The sequence below is a fragment of the Acomys minous genome, assembly GCF_964271855.1.
Source record: "Acomys minous genome assembly, chromosome: 12".
In the NCBI taxonomy this organism is placed as follows: Eukaryota; Metazoa; Chordata; class Mammalia; order Rodentia; family Muridae; genus Acomys; species Acomys minous.
The window spans coordinates 59,966,867-59,987,232 of NC_140493.1; the positions used below are offsets into that span (position 1 = coordinate 59,966,867).

At 47.7% G+C, this 20,366-nt stretch overlaps 1 protein-coding gene across 3 annotated transcripts in view; it reads right to left on the reverse strand.

The window, feature by feature from the left end:
* The window catches only part of GRHL2 (grainyhead like transcription factor 2), a 141,032-nt gene that overhangs the window by 4,160 nt on the left and 116,506 nt on the right, over positions 1-20,366 (reverse strand). For 2 of the 3 annotated variants that reach the window (XM_084747941.1, XM_084747943.1), the window contains 3 exons: positions 18,793-18,887; positions 15,686-15,771; positions 763-827 (listed from right to left, as the gene is read on the reverse strand). In XM_084747941.1, the coding sequence (XP_084604067.1) occupies positions 763-827; positions 15,686-15,771; positions 18,793-18,887 (246 nt within the window). The remainder of the gene's footprint in view (positions 1-762; positions 828-15,685; positions 15,772-18,792; positions 18,888-20,366) is intronic. The other variant, XM_084747942.1, reaches the window with a different exon arrangement.

Sequence of the window (20,366 nt, forward strand, 5' to 3'; positions counted from 1 at the left end):
GAAGACCGTAAAGGCACCTACTCTCCAAGAGGAAGCCTTAGAAAAGCCTTGAAAGGGGCAGAGCTGAGTGAAGCATGTGAGCCTTGGGGCTGATGACAAACCCCACCTTAACCGCCCCTACACCTTGAATCTGTGGTCTGTTTCTTGAAGTCAGACCTGGGGCAGAACACTGTAGCATTTCCTCATCAGTAAACTCATATTACTGATTATGAGAATCAAATGAGGCCCTGAGCGGGAACCCAGAGCCTCCTGGCCACCCAGCCAGGAAGGACTGACTGTACCTAGCAATGTGGGTGAGCAGGTCCAATGACCATTTGAGATTTCATTAATAGTTTCCTATAGCCTCAACTAATTTTTGTCCCTAGTGTGTAAACTGGTTCTTTTAGCTCATCTTCCTCAATGCCCCCACCACCTCTAGACCACTCTCATCTGTTTATAATGCTGTCATTGAGTGAAAGCAGCTCAGGTGACAGGTAAGAAATGCACTGTGTGGCTCCCTACCTCCAACACTGGCATATAACAAAAGATAAAGCCACCTCAAAAATCATGGACCACAGAGGTAACAAAAGATAAAACCACCTTAAAAATCATGGACCACGTAGGTAACAAAAGATAAGGCCACCTTAAAAATCATGGACCATGGATGTAACAAAAGATAAGGCCACCTTTAAAATCATGGACCACGGATGTAACAAAAGATAAAGCCATTGTTAAAATGCCCCTCGCAGACAGAGCAGCTGGCTGAGCTAGCTTCTTTCTTACCCCTTTTTGCTCTTCTTGTAAAGCTTTGTGATCTTTTCCACTGGCAGCCCATACTTCTCAGACAGCTGAAACAGGAACAAGAGGGAAGCAGGTCAGCAGAGAGCAGGGACACAAGTGGAAGCAACGCAGAACATTCCAGCTCCGCCTCAGTTTCCCAGAATGACCTCCTCAGAGCATTCAAACCAAGCCACTTGCTTTATAGATCAGCAAAATGAGGTTCTGAGAAGTGAACAGAGCCCAGACCCCAGGTAGCAACCAACAGGGCCACCCCCTCACTGGCGATGCCCTCCGATGTCTTCGTCCTGCCATCACAGGAAGAGGAAAAGAAACAACCCCAGAGTCTGTGCAGTGTGTCGCAGGGTTTATATCCAAGGCCACCCCAGTTTTGATTCTCCCTTTGGAGAGACCTTTTTTATTTTCCCCCTCAAGACAGGGTTTCTCTGTGTAGCCTTGGCTGTCCTCAAACTCACAGAGATCCTCCTGCCTCTGCCTCCCAAGTGCTGAGATTAAAGGCGTGCATCACCACACCCAGCTACACGCCATACGCCTGGCTCTTTGGACAGATCTTAAATCACTCAGCATTTCTGGTCCCATAAAAAAATTCTAATCACGATGTGGGATTAGATAGGTAGGCATACATCAATACGGATTTCAAGTGAGCCAGGTGTAGTAGCGCACACCTGTAATCCCAGCACTAAGGCAGGAGCCTGTGAACACCAGCACGAGCTACATAGTGCACTCCAAAACAACCTCAATAAGTAAGTGAGAAAAAAGATCCAAGTGGATAAAAGATTTATATATGAAAGATGAGACCACCAACCACCGAGACCATGAAAGTACAGGAAAAAAAAAAAACCAACAAACATGAGTTAATTTGGACTGGAGAAATGGCTCAGCGGTTAAGAGCACTGCTCTTCCAGAGGTCCTGAGTTCAATTCCCAGCAACCACCTGGTCCTCACAACCATCTATAATAGGATCCGATGCCCTCTTCTGGTGTGCATGAAGACAGTGTACTCATATAAATTGAAGAAGAAGAAGAAGAAGAAGAAGAAGAAGAAGAAGAAGAAGAAGAAGAAGAAGAAGAAGAAGAAGAAGGAGAAGAAAGTTAATTGTATAACTAATTTACTTATTTATTTATTTATTTATTTATTTATTTATTTAGGTTTTTGGTGTGTTGAGACAGGGTTTCTCTGTATAGCCTTGGCTGTCTTGGACTGTTTTTGTAGAACAGTTTGGCCTAGAACTCCCAGAGATCTGCCTGCCTCTGCCTCCCGAGTGCTGGAAATAAAGGCGTGCATCACCACACCTAGCTAAAGTATAGTTTCTCTAGGGAGACATGAACCTGCGCAAAACAAAGTTAAATATTAATAACAATGTGGAATTATAAAATACCAGTAAATGAAACAAACCACAAAGAAAAACAACATACTGGGTAGCATTTTAAAATACAAATGACAGACCGCAGAGCAAACTTCTTCACTAAAAAGAACTCAGATGGGGAACAGGGCAGGGGAGAAAACACACCAAACGGAGCACTGCATAGAAGAAGAATATAACTGGGCAGTAAGCGCATGACAACTGCACTACACTTTTATTTAAAATTTTCAAATGAAAACAATGGTAGGATAGAACTTTTAATTTTTAACTATAAAAAAGCAAATGAGAGACCGCTCAGCAGGATAAAGCATTTTCTGCTTTTGGCTCATAGCTCCTAGTGATCTGACGCCCTCTTTTGGCCCCCATAAGTACCTGCACACACATGGCAGACACACTGACACATGAAAAATCTACCCAAAACTAGACAAAACAGAAGTCACAATCTAACGTTGGTCAGAGCATGAGCAACAGCAGTGTCCAGGGTCTATACATGGAACAATGACCCTCAGCCTCCTGGAAAGAAGTCTGGCAGAAGCGTAGCTTTTAAAAAGCGTATTTGCTCTGACCCATAGACTCCATGTCTAGTAACCTGACATACAGAAATACTCTCATACTCCAAGACGTTCAGAGCATACCTGTTCATAACAGAGGAAACTTCGTAGCAAATATTCACTAAATATCTTGATATGTTCTTCATTTATGCTTTTAAAAATGTTAACATATTAAATGTGTGAAAATTTATCTCTATAATGTAATCTTGTCTGCATTTTTAACTTTTACATATGTTTAAATGTACAGAAAATATATAAATGACAAAGAAATCTACTAATGGAAGCTACCATTGATAATCTACTAATGGAAGCCACCATTGATAAATGATCAGATTCAAGCTCCTTTTGCTTTGATAATTCTGTAGTACTTTTTTTCCCCCCCTTCCAGGCTTCTAAATACAAAGTGGCAAGAGCTGAGAGATATATTCTAGAAAGATGGCTCCCAGGCAGCTGAGGCAGGTGAGGTTTGGGACCAGACTTAAAACAGGCAGCAGAGGCTAGAAAAGGACGGAGGAGCCCTAGGGGAGAGCAGAGACCCTGAGAGATGTTTGTTCCAGAGAACCCTAGGTTTCTCTCCTACCCCTGCCACGGGGCAGAGAGCACTCTTTGCCATACTGCCTGGAAACAAGACGTCTGGGTTGAGGACAGAGAGATAGGATGGAAAAGGGAGATTATACAAGCAGCTTCCTGCCTGCCTGGGGCATCCCACTGGTGGCCCTGATGAGGTTTCCCCAGTCTCCTGCCAGCCTGGGGCACACCACTGGTGGTCCTGATGAGGTTTCCCCACAGCCACAGTAAGCCCCAATGAACAAAAACTTAAAAAAACAAGAAACAGAAACAATACACTTGTTGGCCAGTGAGATGGCGTAGCGCGTAAAGCCTTTGCCACGAACCCTGACGCCCTGAGCTCAACCCCCAGAAACTGCGAGGTGGAAGGCAAGAGCTCTGACACTTTGCAGGTTCTTCCCCTATCTCTACACAGACCATGTAAACACACGGGAAAATAAACATTTCTAGCAGGAGCCTGGAGGCAGCAAAGACAACTGACAGAACTCTTGTTGGACAAGACCGGGCAGATAAAATGAGAAACGGATGAGCAGCAGCCTGATGTCCCGACACACACGCCAAGGGAAATGCACCTCGGACACACAGCTGTGTCCCCAACACCTGCACCAGGACAGACATCATCGCAGACACAAGGGAACCTCGCAAAGAACCCTGCGCGGTGGAAAACTTACTTAATTCAGAATCGGAGCAATCTAGTTGATAAATCAGAACATGGCCGATCTAGTTCATATAATAAAATGCATACACAGATACATAGTGCATCTCCCAAACAGACCCTATCCTGTGGTAGGTAACAAAAACAACTGGACCATAATCCAATAAGATGAGAATTGAAAACTCAAGAAGTTAATCAAAAATGTTTAGCCTCTCAGAAATACTTCTTCTTTTTCTTTTCTTTTTTTTTTTTGTTTTTGTTTTTTTGTTGTTGTTGTTTGGTTTTGTTTTGTTTTGTTTTGTTTTTTGGTTTTTTTTTTTCCTTTGGGTTTTCAAGACGGTTTCTCTGCGTAGCCTTGGTTGTCCTGGACTTGCTTTGTAGACCAGGCTGGCCTCGAACTCACAGAGATCCGTCTGCCTCTGCCTCCCGAGTGCTGGGATTAAAGCCATGCGCCACCACACCTGGCTCAGAAATACTTCTTTACGCTGCTTCTCCTCTCTTCTCTCTTCCTCCCACTGAGGCCCCATGGGTCAAGGCTCCTGGTGTCCATATTTGCACAGGCAAGTCAAAAGGGAGCCACGTCAGTTTTAGATAGGCTGATAGGGTGCTTACAGCGCACACAAGGCTGGGTTTCATCCCCAGGACAGCAAGAATCAGGTGTGGGGTGAGTGCACGCTTAGAATCTTAGCACTCCAGGTGGATGACATGTTCAAGGTCAACCTCCCCCACAGAGCAAGTTCTGGAGGCAGCCCGGGACGCCTGAGACCCAGAAAGAGAGGAAAGAGCCCAGTAAGGTGGACTAGTTCTGTCCCTTGGGCTCTGAATTGAATCTAGTTCCTGCTGAGGGGATGATGGAGCTCTCCAGAGTGACCTCACTTCCTCACCCATTCCCTGGAGTCTAGAACCACTCAGTGAGCAGAACTAGTCCTCAGGAACCGCTGGGGAGCAGCTGCTTTCACTTTATTTCGTACGCCCCCAGCACGGCTGGCCAACACCACAGCTTCCTAATCTGAGGTTCACCGGCACTGCAGGGGCTTCTCAATGGGACGGCAGGCGTACACCCATATTTAAACTAGCCTCACATTAGAGCCTTGCATGGCTATGCCTTCCCACGGCAGCAACTAGCCTGCTTGTTAGCAATGGAGATCGTGTATATTCACAGTGTGTTCGGATTCTGCATGCAGGCTGGAGAGTTGGCTCAGTGGTCAAGAGCACTTGCTCTTCTTGCAAAGGACCCGGGTTCTAGTCCCAGCACCCACAGGGAGGCTCACTACCTCCTCGACACTAGGCACAGATGTGCACAAACATACACACAAAATAATAAGCTAAATCGTAAAGAAAAGAATTGCGCATGTGTGCCACAGCATTGATCGCGCTCATCCTTTGTATCGTGTGCTACATCGTATCTGATGCACAGGAGCGGCCATTCCTACATCACAGGTGCTTTCTACTGCCTTAGTGCCTGCCTAGCACAATGCCATTGCTTTTCTTTGTAATTCTATGTTTTAGTTTAGATACTTATAAAGCAATGTTCTGAAAGAGTCCATGGAGTTCAAAGTGCCAAAGGGCATCCATGGCACACAGGGGTAGGAAGCCTTGGACACACACTCCTTTCTGCACAGTGCTTGCCGCATGTGCGGGGAGGTGGGGGGAGAGAGCTGGGGGTTGGCGGTGGGGGGACGGGGTGGGAATGAGGTGGGGGGGTGGGGCTGGAGTCCGCAGGCTTCACACCCACTTACTCTCACTCAGTTGGCTCCCAAGACTTGGCTTGTTTTCCCTTTGGTTACTGTCACTTGCAAATGAAAAATAAAGGAAGATCCGTTCCTGGCTCTTCTTTTCGGCAATTAAGAGTCTCCACGTTCCAAAGTATCAACAGAAACATTTCAGCTCATCAGTCACTTAACAAAAGGCAGAACTACACATCTTGTCTAGCAGGAGTTTCCACTCTGCTCCTCTGGGAAGGAGAGCTGCAGTGCCGGTAACAGCCCTTGCATCAGCAGGCATCGACTGAACAAGTAGCGTGTGTCTAACGCCCAGGCGTGTCGGACTCTGCACCTACGTACCTAGGCTTTTCAGCTCTTTCTCACACGAGGACACTTGAGGCTTCTGGCCGTTAAGGAACTGTCCTAGTATGTGACTGTCCTAGTACGTGACAGGAAACTGAGCCCCGTGCAGGATCTAGGAGCCACGGAAGCAGGTGCCTGCAAGAGGCTGAGTGGCCCTGCACTGGAGAACAGTGGAGAACTTTTGGAGGCAAACACACCTGCACTGAGCTGATGCTCCCCACCTCCACACCAGGAGAGAGGCGTGCTTTATAGAAGTCGGGACCCCACTAAGGAGTGAGACTGCATAGGCCACAGTGTGGAGGAACCCAGCCCTCCGCTAGGGCCCCTCACATACCTTTCTGCCCAGGCTGGATAAACGCACTATGCAGCGCCTCCTTCTGGGTGGCGAATGCCCACCAGGACAGCTCTGTCAGCTCCTGGTGAGCAAGTCAGAGTGCTCAGCTGTTTTTGTCCTTTGTGTTCTCCAAGCTGTCTAAACTCAACACACGTGTTGCTGATGTTGGGCAATCTCACTGATTTGATGCTGCCAATCTGATGGTCTGTAGACGTCTACTCTGAGCAGCATCCTCTGTGCCCTCCTTCAGGCAGGCGTTACATAGATCACACGGACTTCCCTAGCGCCGGATGCACTGGGCCTGCTCCAGGCACATGCATTCAAATGTGAAAAACGATGGCTCTCACTTTGAGTTACAGGTGGTTCAGCACCGGTCCCTCAACATGCCTCTCAGAAAAGCTAGGAACTCTGGCTTGCCTACACTTGAAAAGTAGCTACTAATGACCTCTAAGGAGAATCAGGGAGGACAGGTGGCCACAGCCATGCATACAGGCACATGGGCACCGGGAAAAGAGGGGTATGAATTGGGCCCAGCAACCTTTTTCTTTCCTTGTACACACTGGCTAGGTTCACTGAGAACATCCTCGGCTCTTTCCCCAACCCCTTCAAGCCTGGAGGAAGCTGGGTCTCATAGCACTTACACTCATCTGCAACTGTGTATCTATTCACCCCAAGTGTGTACCTTCAAGCATCGCACGTCCTGACTAATATGATCTCCACCTCGCCTTTAGGCTCGCAACATCATCTGCCGTTATCAGTCACATTTCAGTTGCCCAGGGCAATTGCCTGAGTGAGAGGCGCAGATCTGGACTCAGCACCCGGGCTGAGCCATCACTGTGTATCCGACCTTTTGCCCAAATGTTTCTCGTTGCTTCTTGCTTTCCTCTCACTGTCTGTATGACTTGGGCTGTTTATTCTTCTTGCAATGCGGACATCCGCCTACCTGGACTTAAGCTGGCAGAGAGCTTACGGAGGCTCCACCATTTTGGGAAGAGCTTGGGAAAAGAGGCACCTATCTCTCCCAGCCTCAGTTTCCCTGTCTGGAAAATGGCAATGATGCTATTTCCATCCCATGTTCACAAGAGTATGATCATAATTAAATGAGGGGCTGGAGAGGTGGCTCAGTGCTTAAGAGCACTGACTGCTCTTCCAGAGGTCCTGAGTTCAATTCCCAGCAACCACAGGGTGGCTCACAACCATCTACAGTGTATATGCAGGCAGAGCACTGTATACATAATAAATAAATAAATCTTAAAAAAAAAATAATTCGATGAGAGAGTGTGTGCAGGGAGCCTGCAGCACTCAGCATGGGGTGGAGGGCATACTCTGCATTTGGCAAATACAGTCAACAAACATTTGTGCCCAAGGGTCTGAGGACATGCAGCTAGTGGCAAGAGACCAACACCTCGGAACTGCACGTCCTTCTGGAGAAAAGACGTAAGGAACACTAACAAGCATCAGCTATGTCAGGCGATCTGGTTTGCTTTCCTGTTGCAGTGGTAAAGCATCCTGACCAAAAACAACTCAGGGACAAAGTGTATTTCAGCTGGCACTTCAAGTAACAGTCTGTCACTGAGAAGTCAAGGGACTCGGGCAGGAAGTAAAGCGGAAAACAGAAAGAAAGCTGCTTACTGGTTTTCTGACGGCTCTTCCTCAACTGGCCCACCTGCCTAGGGACAGTGCTGCACACAGTGGGCTGCGCCCTCCCGTTTCCATCATCAATCAGGACAGTCTTTTCAGACTAGAAATGGCCAATCTGACTGAGGCAATATTTCAGCTGAGGGTCCCTCGTCCTAGGTCACTCTGGATCGTGACAAGTTGATAATAATAACTGACCAAGGCACCAGGTTGATAATAAAAAATAAAGCAGGCGAGTGGCCTGGGAAGCCCCTCTGAGAAACTGGCTGTGAGCATGTACACTGTGACCCATGTAGCTATGGAAGAAGAGCACCCCTGGCGGAAGGGACGGCACGGGCAAGGGCCCTGAGGTAGGAGTGGCTTTGCGGGTCTCCAGAACAAGCTATGAGGCTCAGGGATCAAAGTTCACTCTTTGTAAGGTTATTGGGGTGTGGTGGTTGTAACAGAGTGTTGTCACAGACACTTTTTTCATTTAACACTTGTCATATTCCTGTGAACATGGGGTGGAAATAGCATCATGGCCATTTTACAGATAGGGAAACTGAGGCTGGAAGTGATAGGTGCCTCTTTTCCCAAGCTCTTCCCAAAGTGGGGGAGCCGCCCTAAGCTCTCAGCCATAAACTCAGTGTTTAAATGTTTGGCCCAAAGAAAGTGGCACTATTAGGAGGTGTGGTCTTGTTGGAGCAGGTGTGGCCTTGTTGGAGGAAGTGTGTCACTGGGGGGTACTGTGGGGGGGCAGGGGGGCGGGGGAGGGCACAGGGGTTGAGGTCTCAGATGCTCAAGCTCAGTCTCCTGTTGCCTGTGGAACAAGATGTAGAACTCTCAGCTCCTTCTCCAGCACCATGTCTGCCCATACGTCACCAGGCTTCCCAACATAACCACAATGGACTAAACCTCTGAAACTCTAATTAAATGCTTTCCTTTATAAGAGTTGCCGTGGTTATGGTCTCTCTTCACAGTAATAGGACCCCAACTAAGACACCAGGTAAAAGTCAATCTGAACCACCAAAACAAATAAATAGGTTACACCCTACCGACACCATTACACTTGGCCCTGATATATAAAACTTAATTATAATGTAAGGAATCCTCAATGCCATGAGGCTCAAGATGACCGGTGAAAAGAGTCTGTTTCTTCCAAATGCTGCCTGGCGGTGGCGGGCTCTCGGGGGCATCGGGCTCCTGTTGAGCTCATCCCCCCTTTTCTGTGGGTCTAGATCTTACACACAGTGATTCCCTGCCAGGTAAAACAAAGCAGTTCAGAGCCATCAGACTGGGGAAACCTTCCAATCCATCTCACAGAAAAGTAGCCCCACTCGGCCCAGGTTAATAAGAACCCGATTTCTCTTTATTGTGGTAAGAGAGCAAACCAAATTCTCATAAAGCTAGGCCTTCTGTCACACTCAGGACAGCCACGCTTTGACTCTAGTGAGGTTGAAGTGGTCCCCCAAGATCTACTTGCTGTTGCCTGTGCTTGTGGTAAGAGTCGGGCAAACTCTGAAACAGTCTCAAGAAACAGTTCACACCGAGGACACTAGGGCTCAGCGGGCAAAGGGCCTATCACACAAAGTACACGTATAGCCGGATGCAGCCGTGCCCACATGTCATCTCAAGGCTGCCACGGATCTACTGGCACAGCGTGTGCTGCAGCAAATCAGAGACCGGCCCTGTCTCACTCAAGGAGTGTGACAAGTGGCCTCAAGGTTGTCCCCTCACCTCCACTCACGCCACAGTCCATGCCCACATGCACACTTACACACGGAAACACACAGCTGGTGTTTTTAAGTAAGCCTACCGCCTTCCAGCTAACAGAGCTACCCCACCCATCACGTAGCCTGGCTCACAGGCTGTTGAGAGTCTGTGTGAGGGACAGAAACAGTTGCCAGCCCCAAACTGTTCACGAATCTGTCTGATATGGCCACCATCTGACTCAAATATCAGTTCACATCTGAAGGAAGAGTGGGAGCACATTTCATCCACTGTCAGTAATTATTTTCTGTAAAGAAAAATTAAAAAAAAAAAAAACAAAAACCACTACAGACACATATGACATGAAAGAAAAAAGAGACTGAGGGAAGTTACCAGAGAAGATGGGGACAGTAAGTTGGGGAGACGATGAGGGAAGGGAAATCTGCTAAAACTGCTCTGTTCAAAAACGGTTAACGACATCTAACACCTTGTATGCTAAGGCCAGGAACTGCAATAAAATAAGTGAAAGGCTTTCTTCAAGGCCCTTTATTCTCCAGTGTACATAAACACATGGCTGAAGACAGGGAGTCTGGTCAGGGGAAACAGGCGCAGGCTCCGTATGGAGGCCAGCCCATTCTTCGTGCATTACCCACAGCGTCTGCCATCTGCTCCACAGGGGTGTTCATACTGTCATTTAATGCCTTTGATGGCTCCATCTTATAGATGCTGAGGCCATCCTTTCAAAAATCTCGTCGAGAAATGTAATAAGCAGTGGGAACTCTACCAGGCAGGTGGTGCTCCTGTCTTAGAAGTAAGTACAGGTCACGCAGGGACCCACAGGGGTCAGAGTTTAACTCTTGGAGTGGTGAGTTTGTTGCTTCTGGAAGACTTCCTTCCTCAACAGAGACAGTAGTTGGTCTTCCCAAACTGTCCGTGACCAAAAGTGCATTTGTGGGAATCTGGTCCCCCCCATAAAGGATAATGAGAGGCTCCCCGCCCCCAACTCCACGGAAATAGCTCTGAGAGAAGAATCAGGGTTCAAGTGAGGCTACATGGCAGGTCACGGGTGCAGACTCTGGTGTCCAGCAAGGAGCTTACTGTTATGTCATTCCTCAGCCACTCCTGGGAGATCTGATGGCAGCTAACATGGCGGAGTTGGGGCTGGAAGCAAAGGCTGTGATTGGGGCGCTGAGATGGTGTCTTGGAAACCAGGTGAGGGTTCTAATGAGTCCACTTACAGAAGTAAAGCCCTACTGGGCTCCTAGTAAGGAGCGGGGGCTGTTTTTGCTTGCGGGAAATCAAGTGAGAGCGACAAAGATGACTGGACATCTTTAAGAGTCTTAACTAAGCAAGCTTCCTTCAGAGGTGTATTTTCCTCGCTTGTTCAGTCTCTTTTTCTGCAAGACACTTTTCGTTGTCACAAAAATAAATAAATAAATAAATAAATAAATAAATAAATAAATGAGCTTTAAATGATAGCATTTTCCTGAAATTGAGTCAAAACAAAACACAAAGGATCCTACTGCCATCTTGTTTTGAGGGCTGGCTTTCTATGGGACACTGAGCTGGGATCCCTGGGGGGCAAATGTCTTCCTCTGACTCAGGAGCTTTGGAGGAGGCACTGGCAACGTCCCCCCAGCCCTCCGCTTGGCAGAGGGTTCACTTGAGCAGGGTGCGATACAATGGATACGATCCAAAATGACTTTGCATCTTTTTTAGACAACGGGCGCTTGAGAACCCAGAACCTGGGCAGCACTGTGTGTTGGTTCTTACTCAAAAGCTTTAGTAAAACAAAACCAAAAACGAAACCCAAAAACCCAAGGCCATCACCACCGCTCGCTGGGGCCAGAGAGGCTCCTGCTGGTCCTATCTCACCTGGTTCTATCAGTGGCCCTGAGAGCCAGACCATCATATTATTTCCATTTTAGGAATGAAAAGCAGGCTAAGAATCATTGCCGAGCTGGTAAGGAACACTGCCAGATTTTGAACATAAGTTTTCTGAGGCCAAAAGCTGTAATGCTGGCCACCTAACTGTACTGTTTACACATTCACGTATGTGGGCTTATTTCACACAAACACACATCATCTATATTTATGCCACTACCATACATACCTATGTACGTACATACATACATACGTATGTACGTACAGTCTGCCCTCTGTAACTGCAAGCACAGCACCCACAAATTTAACTGACCAAAGATCAGAAGTATTTCATAAAAGTTGTGTTTGTAAGAAATATGTACAGATTTTTTGTCATTATTTCTTAAACAATGATGTTTACATAGCTTTTACATTTAACGGGGAGCATACCTAGGGACGGTTTAAAGCATACAGGAGGATGTGCAGAGAGTATATAGAAATATGCCGGGGGCTGGAGAGATGGCTCAGAGGTTAAGAGCACTGACTGCTCTTCCAGAAGTCCTGAGTTCAAGTCCTAGCAACCATGTGGTGGCTCACAACCATCTATAATGAGATCTAGTGCCCTCTTCTGGTGTGCAGACATGCATGCAAGCAGAGCACTCTATACATAATAAATAAATCTTTAAAAAAAAGAAAGAAAGAAATATGCTACTTTATATAAAAGACTTGGACTTGAACACTCATGGAGTTTGGTGTTACACAAGGTTGTGGAACCAATTCTAGATATGGAGAGACAATGTATAATTTATGTGTTCATTTAATATGTACATATAACATGCAGGTGTACATATTAACATTAATATGTATATTATATACATATATATATTATACATACAACCGTGTACTGGTAAATGTGAATGTAATAAAATGTCCTGGTTCTCAGAGGATCCACATCCCATTGAGTGTTTTATAACCTCACACAGAGACCCAAATAAATTCAGGATAGAACTATATTAATGGGGCTGGAGAAATGGCTCAACGGTTAAGAGCAGTGACTGTTCTTCCTGAGGCCCCAGGTTCATTCCCAGCACCCACATGGCAGCTCACAACTGTCTGTAATCCAGCTCCAAGAGATTACACACCCTCACACAGATGCACATGCAAACAGAGTACCAACGCACATAAAATAAAAACAAACATATCACTTTTTAAAGAGAGAGAACTACATTAGCAAGATCTAGTGTTCTTCAAAAGACACCATCTTTACCACGTGGTGAAGTCCTTCAGGAGAGCCTGAGGTCTTCATGACACCCCTAAGGCCCCTGCACTCAGTGTGCAGCTCACTACCAGCCCACGTCTCCTGAGGACCCTGAAAGGCTCTTCCTGACCACCTTTCCCACTTGAAACACTCCAGAAGCAAAAGGGTTAAAGGAACCTAGAGTTGAAGGGGAGATGCCACAGAGGGAACCTGACTTCTCCAAGGCTTCCAGCTCAAAGGCCACCTCACCTGATTCACCATCTACCACAATGCAGGTGTGGTAGCTCCCCTTGACAGGGATCAAGGGAAGCTGCTGCTGGGGCACGTGCGTGCGTGCGTGCGTGGCCTTTGGCTCCACAGTGGTCCAGTGTGAGCACATCTGCAGAGTGCTTGTGAGAGAGGCCAGATGTTACAGAAGGAAACAAAGAGACACCAAGGACCAAAAGCAGCATCCCAACAGAGCCCAGCAGTTCAGACCTGTTCTGCATCTGTGGTACCCAGCCCTCAGGTTGTTCTAGGAGTGGTTAGGTCTGGATTCCTCTTACCATCCCATAATCTCAATGCTCAGGAGGCTGAAACAAGAATCAAGATCAACCTTCAGCAAAACACTATCTCCAGCAGGAAGGACTAAGCATGCCATTTGAGGGCCGGGCGTGGTGGCGCAGGCCTTTCATCCCAGCATTCGGAAGGCAGAAACAGGTGGGTCGATGTGAGTTCAAGGCCAGCCTGGTCTACAAAGTGAGTCTAGGACAGCCAAGGCTACACAGAGAAACCCTGTCTCAGAAAAAAAAAATGCCATTTGAAATAACCTCCATACACACCTATGAACACCACTTTTATCTGCTCTTAAAAGCCAGGATAGGATATGAAGATGGTCAATGCTGTTCAGAGAAAACTGAATATTACAAAGGCTGTTACAGGCCATTTGTCCATCCTTTAGCACTTTTAAGGTCATTTAAAAAAAATCTCGGTTCATCCCTTCTAGGCCTTTTTTAGTATCTGTTCTTTCTTATCAGTTTAAAAATCAGAGCCAGTGGTGCTTTTAGTCCTGGCACTCCAGAGGCAGAGGCAGGTGGGTCTCTAACTTACATAGGCCAGCGTTGTTTACACTGTGAATTACAGGCCAGCTGTGGTTACCATGTCTCAAAAAACAAAACAAAACAAAACAAACAACAACAAAAATAGTGGTTCATTAGAAGGGTTATATTTCATGCAAGCGAGGTGGCACACACCTGTAATCCCAGCACTCAGGGAGGCAGAGGCAGGTGGGTCTCTGTGGGTTCAAGGCCAGCCTGGTCTACAAAGAGAGTCAAGGACAGCCAAGGCTACACAGAGAAAACCTGTTTCAAAAAAAAAAAATCAAGAAGAAGAAGAGGAGGAAGAGGAGGAAGAAGAGGAGATATATTCCATAATCTTTCTTGCATTCACTTCTAGGTTTGTCTCTGCTTTATATAGAACAAAAATCAACAGGCCCCCCAATCATGACAAGCAAAAAACTACCAGCCCCGCCCCCTTCTGTGCTTTCTGAAGGGTGGCATTGCTGCTCTGTTCAGAAGGACCTGGAGTCATGAAACACCAACGCAGGGGCAGCATGAAACCCACAGTGGCTACGTTCTTACGCATTATTTTAACTTTTCCTCATTATCAATACGAACTACAGATAGATAGACAATCCTCTATATTACACAGCTGTTTTCTCCAATTCTAACACATCCGCATCCCTCGGGGGGGGGGGGGGGGAGGGTGGGGGAGGGTGGGGGGTGGGGGCCAAGTACGGAGCGCGGTTCTACCTCCTGCTCCCAACCCAAGGCAACTACTTGGAAGTCACTGATTCTGGATATTATTGATAAACTGATTCATCGGATAGATGACACTTTGTGTCTTTGTGTAATTTTACTCTGTATATATTCCCAAAGAGTTGGAAACAGATGTCCAAGCAAAAAGTAGCCCATGAGCGTACACAGCAATGCATTCACAACACATCCCAGAGAGGAAAAAGACAGTGGCCCGCCAGCTGAACAAATGAAAAAAATGAAATATTCTGTGTTCATACAGTGAACAATTTCTATGCCAGCTGTAAGAAAGAATGGAATACTGATTTGTAACATATTTTACCATGAGCTGTTCTTTCTTATTGGTTTAAAAATCAGAGCCAGTGGTGCCTTTAGTCCTGGCACTCAGGAGGCAGAGGCTCCTCTACCACTAAGGAAAATACAAATGGAAGAGATGGGCAGGCGACTGCACTGTGTGGCCCTGCGCATAGGCATGTCCTCACATTCTGCAGTGTTTGCCACAAGTCCAAATGTTGTCCCAGCAGTCCACCGGGAGAGGCGAGAGCACGGCTGGTGCTCCCATCACTGTAAAACCCGTATCTTCTACTGTGCAGCTGTGCCTGAACCAAGTGTGAGAACACAGCTCACACCTGTGGCACAGTCGAGGCTGAGTGAAGACTGGGTGAGTAAAACAGAGCTTTCCCTAGCCCATGCATGCTAGGCCATGCTACGAGCCTTGCTCTGCGTCAGCGGTGACAACAGGAGTATCATCTCAAACCGTGGGAGCTCTGCAGCATGCCTTCCCACGGCCAACATGGCCTCCCTTCACTATGGAAGACACCACTGTAGCCAACAAGGCATGCATGTATTTGGAAGCTATGTGCACCTAATTTGGTTTTGTGAAAACAGATAAGTGAAAGCCCCATGTTACCCGTCCTCCACAGCATCTGACTGGGCGATCCGTCTGAAGCAGACATTAATTTGACAGTTACTCCAAGAGTCTATCTAACACGCTGATAGACCCTGACACAGAGGTAGATTTTCCTTCAGACTCTGGTTTTGGAGGCACCTAGTAGCTGCCTTTTACTGAATAAGTTCTGCCCAGGTGAACAGGGCAGGCCTTCTGGGGGCTGAAGGGAGCTCACGGCTTACCGCTTCCATCAGGCCCTTCACCGTGGGCGACTTCAGCATCAGAGCGTCGAACACATCATCGTTCTCCTTCCTCACGTACAGGAGCACTGCAAGAGAAGGGAAAGACGTGTGACCAGAGGCTCAGGGACTGCTCCTGTCACATGGCACTCTCAAGATGACGCCGCCGGCTCTGCCAACAAACTAATGACTATTGGGATGTAAAGGCTCAGACACATGAGTTTCCCAAGGTGGGCATGTGGTCTCCCTGTGACCGCTCTTTTCTGTGACGTATGTTTGCATCTTTGCTCACTCAGTGAACAGCACTGAAGGCTCCTGGATGCCACAGGCTGTATATACGAAGAGCTGAGGTTGTAGCAGAGAGCTAGTGGACCCCAGCGTCTGCCTTTAGGACGTTTATGGTCCACTAGGAGAGGCAAGCAGCCTTCAGATAAGCCGGACAGCATTGTGAGAGTCATGAAGGAAAAACCAAGTGACAATGCTTTCCAGCCAGCTCCCGCCATGGTAAGGTGGAGAGAGTGCCAGGATTGGGGGGCTCAAGTACCTCTGAGTTGTGAAGACCATAGGAGAGTCAAGTCTAGAGAGGAGTGACAGCTGGGGTGGGGGGGTGAGGAGGCCAGGCAGGCAGCCTACATGTGCACAGGCTGGGAAGGGCAACAGAGCACCGCCTAGGGACAGCCCAGGACAAACTAACTCAGGACATGGAGAACCACAGAGCTGACTGTAAGGCCAGCTCAGCCCCTGTTGTGGCCTTAATGACCTCATTTCTTCACACCTGGATTATCTGTGAGACAGGACACTAGGATCTACCACATAGGGTGGCCTGCCAGTTCTGGGAAATGGGGCCCATGTGGTAGGCTTAGTCTAAGCTCAGCACACAGAAAGAGACCCAGGCTTCAACTTACAGAAGCAGCCAGCAAGCATTAGTGCCCTCAAGCTGGGGCACAACTTTTCTATTCATTTCTCTGCAAAAGTTCTGAATTGGAAAGTGTGCAGAGTAAGGCGGGGTGGGCCAGGACCACAGAGCCTTCCTTGGTGATGTAAATGGACCGCAGGCAGGCTGAGATGCAGCTGCTGGGTCCCACAGACTTGGCCACCCTTGCCAGCTGCTTCCCCTGGTCACTGTGGCCTACTGTGTCCATTGCTCTGGCAATCATTCTGGAAGGTCGGCTCCCAGAAAAAAACTGTCACAGCCACTGCAATCCAACCCCAGAGGGCTGACTACTCTTTCTGTCTTCTGGCAGCAGGCATAACTTCCCACCCGAGGGAAGAAAAACTGACCCCCTCATCAGTTCAGACTAAGGAAAACCGCCCAGGTCAAAAATAACAACAACAAAACAAATAAACAAAACCCTCCCAGAACAAAAACACGGATGAGCTAGATCTCAACTACAGTCCAACATTCACCTGCAGCAGCCACAGCAGCACAAAGGTTGAACTGGAAAAACTGAAATCAGCTAAATCCCATCCCTACATTTCCCCTGCCCCCTCCACCCAGAAGGCTTTCTTAAAGCTGCACTAATAAAGACCACACTGACCGAGTCCTGCTCAAACTCCCTCCTCTAGCCAGTGAATGTTCAGTTAGAATATGGCGAAGGGAGGAGAGAGAGAGAGCGTGGAGGAAGGAGAGAGGCAGAAAGACTTGGCATAGCAGTGCCATCTCTTTATCAAATAAAAAAAGAAGTGCCAATTAGATATGTAGATTGACTATATCACCAAAAATGTACAAATTTAGTCCCTTGAAGTCATACTGTATAGTGACCCAAAGGCTATCGTAAAAGGAGGCAGTGTGAAAAAGCTGTACAGAAAAAACGCTTAGAATGCAGACCCCAGTCACAGCCAGATAAGGAAAATCAAAGTCAAGAGGAAGACACAACTGGTCTTGCGTCTTGATGGAAATTCTGTAACTTCTTCCTGAAGCTCTCAACAACAAAAAGAGGGGGGAAAGCAACTTTAGTCATGTTACAATGAGAAACATTTATAAACAACCTCCGCTCAAACCATTGTCTTTCATGTTGATCAGGGGAGGCTGGAAACCAGTGCTAGGGAAGGGGTGGGCTTTGTTTTGGTTTGGTTTTTTGGGTTGGTTTTTTTTTGGGGGGGGGGAGGTGAGGGAAGGCAGGGCAGCTCCAGCCTTCCCCTGCTGGCCTTGTTGACAGTTATCCTGGAGGGAGTCCTGGCCTCTAGACCATTACAGGGCTTGCCCAGAGAGTCAGTTTTCATTAGCTCCATTTGTGGTGTGGCACTAGTAAAAAAAAAAAAACAGTAGCAGGAACAAGCAATGAACATCCCAAACATGGTGCAGCCAAAGGCAGGCAGTCTCTGGCGCAGCCCCAAAGTGATTCTGCCCCAGTCACCCTGGCAAGTGGCTGCAAAGGCCAAACCACCAGTAATGGTGACTTTGGTGTTAATTTGGTGTTAACCGTTCTTTGTGAGAAACTTCTGGCAACCAGGAGGAGCCTCCAGCTCAGAGTGCCAAGCAAGGGCGCTCAGGGGTGGGTGTGGGGATGGGGGTTGCCTAGTGATTTTCTTGTTGCTGGTAGGTTACAGCACCTTCTGTGTGTCTCTGACTTTGAAGTTTCAGAGCTAACACCTTAACTTTTAATAATAACCCAACATAATTTCTAGTGGCAATTTTGGCCCTGGTTTCACAAGCTCTGAAAAAATCGTTGTTGGACTAGCTAACAAGCTGTAAATGTGGAGGTGACATACAATTCCACACACCAGTGTGACTCTTGGCTTCCCTATGAGTCCACCCTATCCCTAAGTAAAGTTAGGGAGGAAAGGCACCAAGGAATGGAGGTAAGCTGGGAGCCACCATCATACATGGGCGTGCCCAACCTGCTCTTCATAATCCTCTCCATCTATTAAATAATTCCGAGTCACTGGTTCGCAGAGACTGCGCTGCTACACACGCAGCCAGTCTCCTCTGAACTGCGCATGTCACTGCTGGATGAGTCGGCAGACACGTGACCATTCTCCCAAGGCAACGGGAAAGCCTGCAAACCTCCCATGTGAGGCAAACCCCACCAGGCTTGGCAATGACTCAACCTTCACATCAGGACAGCCTGTGCCCTGAGCCCTGTCAGTGGCCCACAGCATGGAGATACCTCGCTTTACGTTTTCTTCTTTAATCTGCTTAGATGGCGTCGGACCAAACTCCTCTTCCATCGGCCTGAACATCCGTTTAACGAGGACGCTGCTGCTGGAGAGGATGAACACAAACGGTTAAATACAGCAAAGCGCGTGGCATCACGGGGCAGAGTTCACACCTCTCCTCCCCCTGCAGGCTCCAAGCCATCCTCATCCCCATTGAGGGAGAAAGATGGATCCACAAAGGTGAGGATGCTGGGCCTGTATCTCCTGTTCTGTTCAGAAGGTCATGGCCACAGAAAAGCTGCGCGGCACCCAGGTGGTGGCAACCCCTTACATCATCCGAGGTCTGGCTGTCCCTGTGCTCCTGAAGGCCCCTTGGAGCACAGTAGGAGATGACACAGGCCACCTCCACAGACCTCTGTGGGAAACTGTCCTGGCCTCCTGTAGTTCTCCCTTCCCTAGTTGCCACAGTGGAGGTTCAGCCCAGCTGCCCAGTCCTCTCCTCTTCCAAAGAAGACTCCAGCACTACCTCCTGGAAGATGGCGGTGCTGAGCCCGGAACATTCTCTGTGGGGTCAGTTCTGATAACCCTGCGTTTGCTTCCAAAGTCCCTATGAGTTCCAAACACACTAAGGGAAGAGAAAGACTAAGAGAAAGAGAAATTAGAAGAGAAATCAGAGAAGTGGACATTTACTGTACTTGAGTCTCGGGCACATAGATGCAGACCTATAATTTCCCTAGGTAATTTCCCTAGGCTTGTCAGGCCATGAGGCGGTGTCTGGTAGGTCACTTAGCAGAATGGTTAGGTCAGACCACCCCGACTGATTTAAAAGCCCTGCTTCATTGTTTACTGCTGTACAGATGTGCACACACTGCTCAACTTCCATGCTCCTCGGTCTCCTAATCTTTACGAGGAGGCCGTTGCCATAGAGATGACACAATATTTGAGGAGCTGGAAATATTAATTGCACCAAGTTGATCATTACACATTATGTACACTGTCACATGATCACGCCAGGCCCTATAAAGAAGTACAAATAGGATGTGTCAAATACAAATTAATTAATTTAATAAAATTTAAGGTGACTGGAGAGGTGGCTCAGCAGCAGTGAAGACTGGATGCTGCTCTTGCAGAGGACCAGAGTCAGGTTCCTAGTACCCAGGTCAGATGGCTCATCTTCCTGTAACTCCAGCTCTAAGGGATCCAACGCATCTGGCCTCCATGAACACCTGCACACATGTGTACGTACCCACATGCAATCACACACACAATTTAAGATAATAAAAACAATAAATTTAAAGGAGGCTCTTGAGAGAATCATGTGAGTGCCAGGGACTCAGGATAAGCACCACCAAAGTACTAGACAAAGATAGTGAGGCTGGTGACGGTCACAGGCTGGAGACGCCTGAGGGAAAGAACTACGGAGAAGACTGGGTTTTCCATCCACAGCGAACAGCTCAACCCCGACGTGGTCTCGCATCGGAGATGGACACTGAGCTCACCCCAACTTTCCAGATAGCACAGAACCCTGTGACTCCTGAGTGGCCTTCCTGCCACCAGAGAGCCACGCATCACTTTGCCAAGTCAC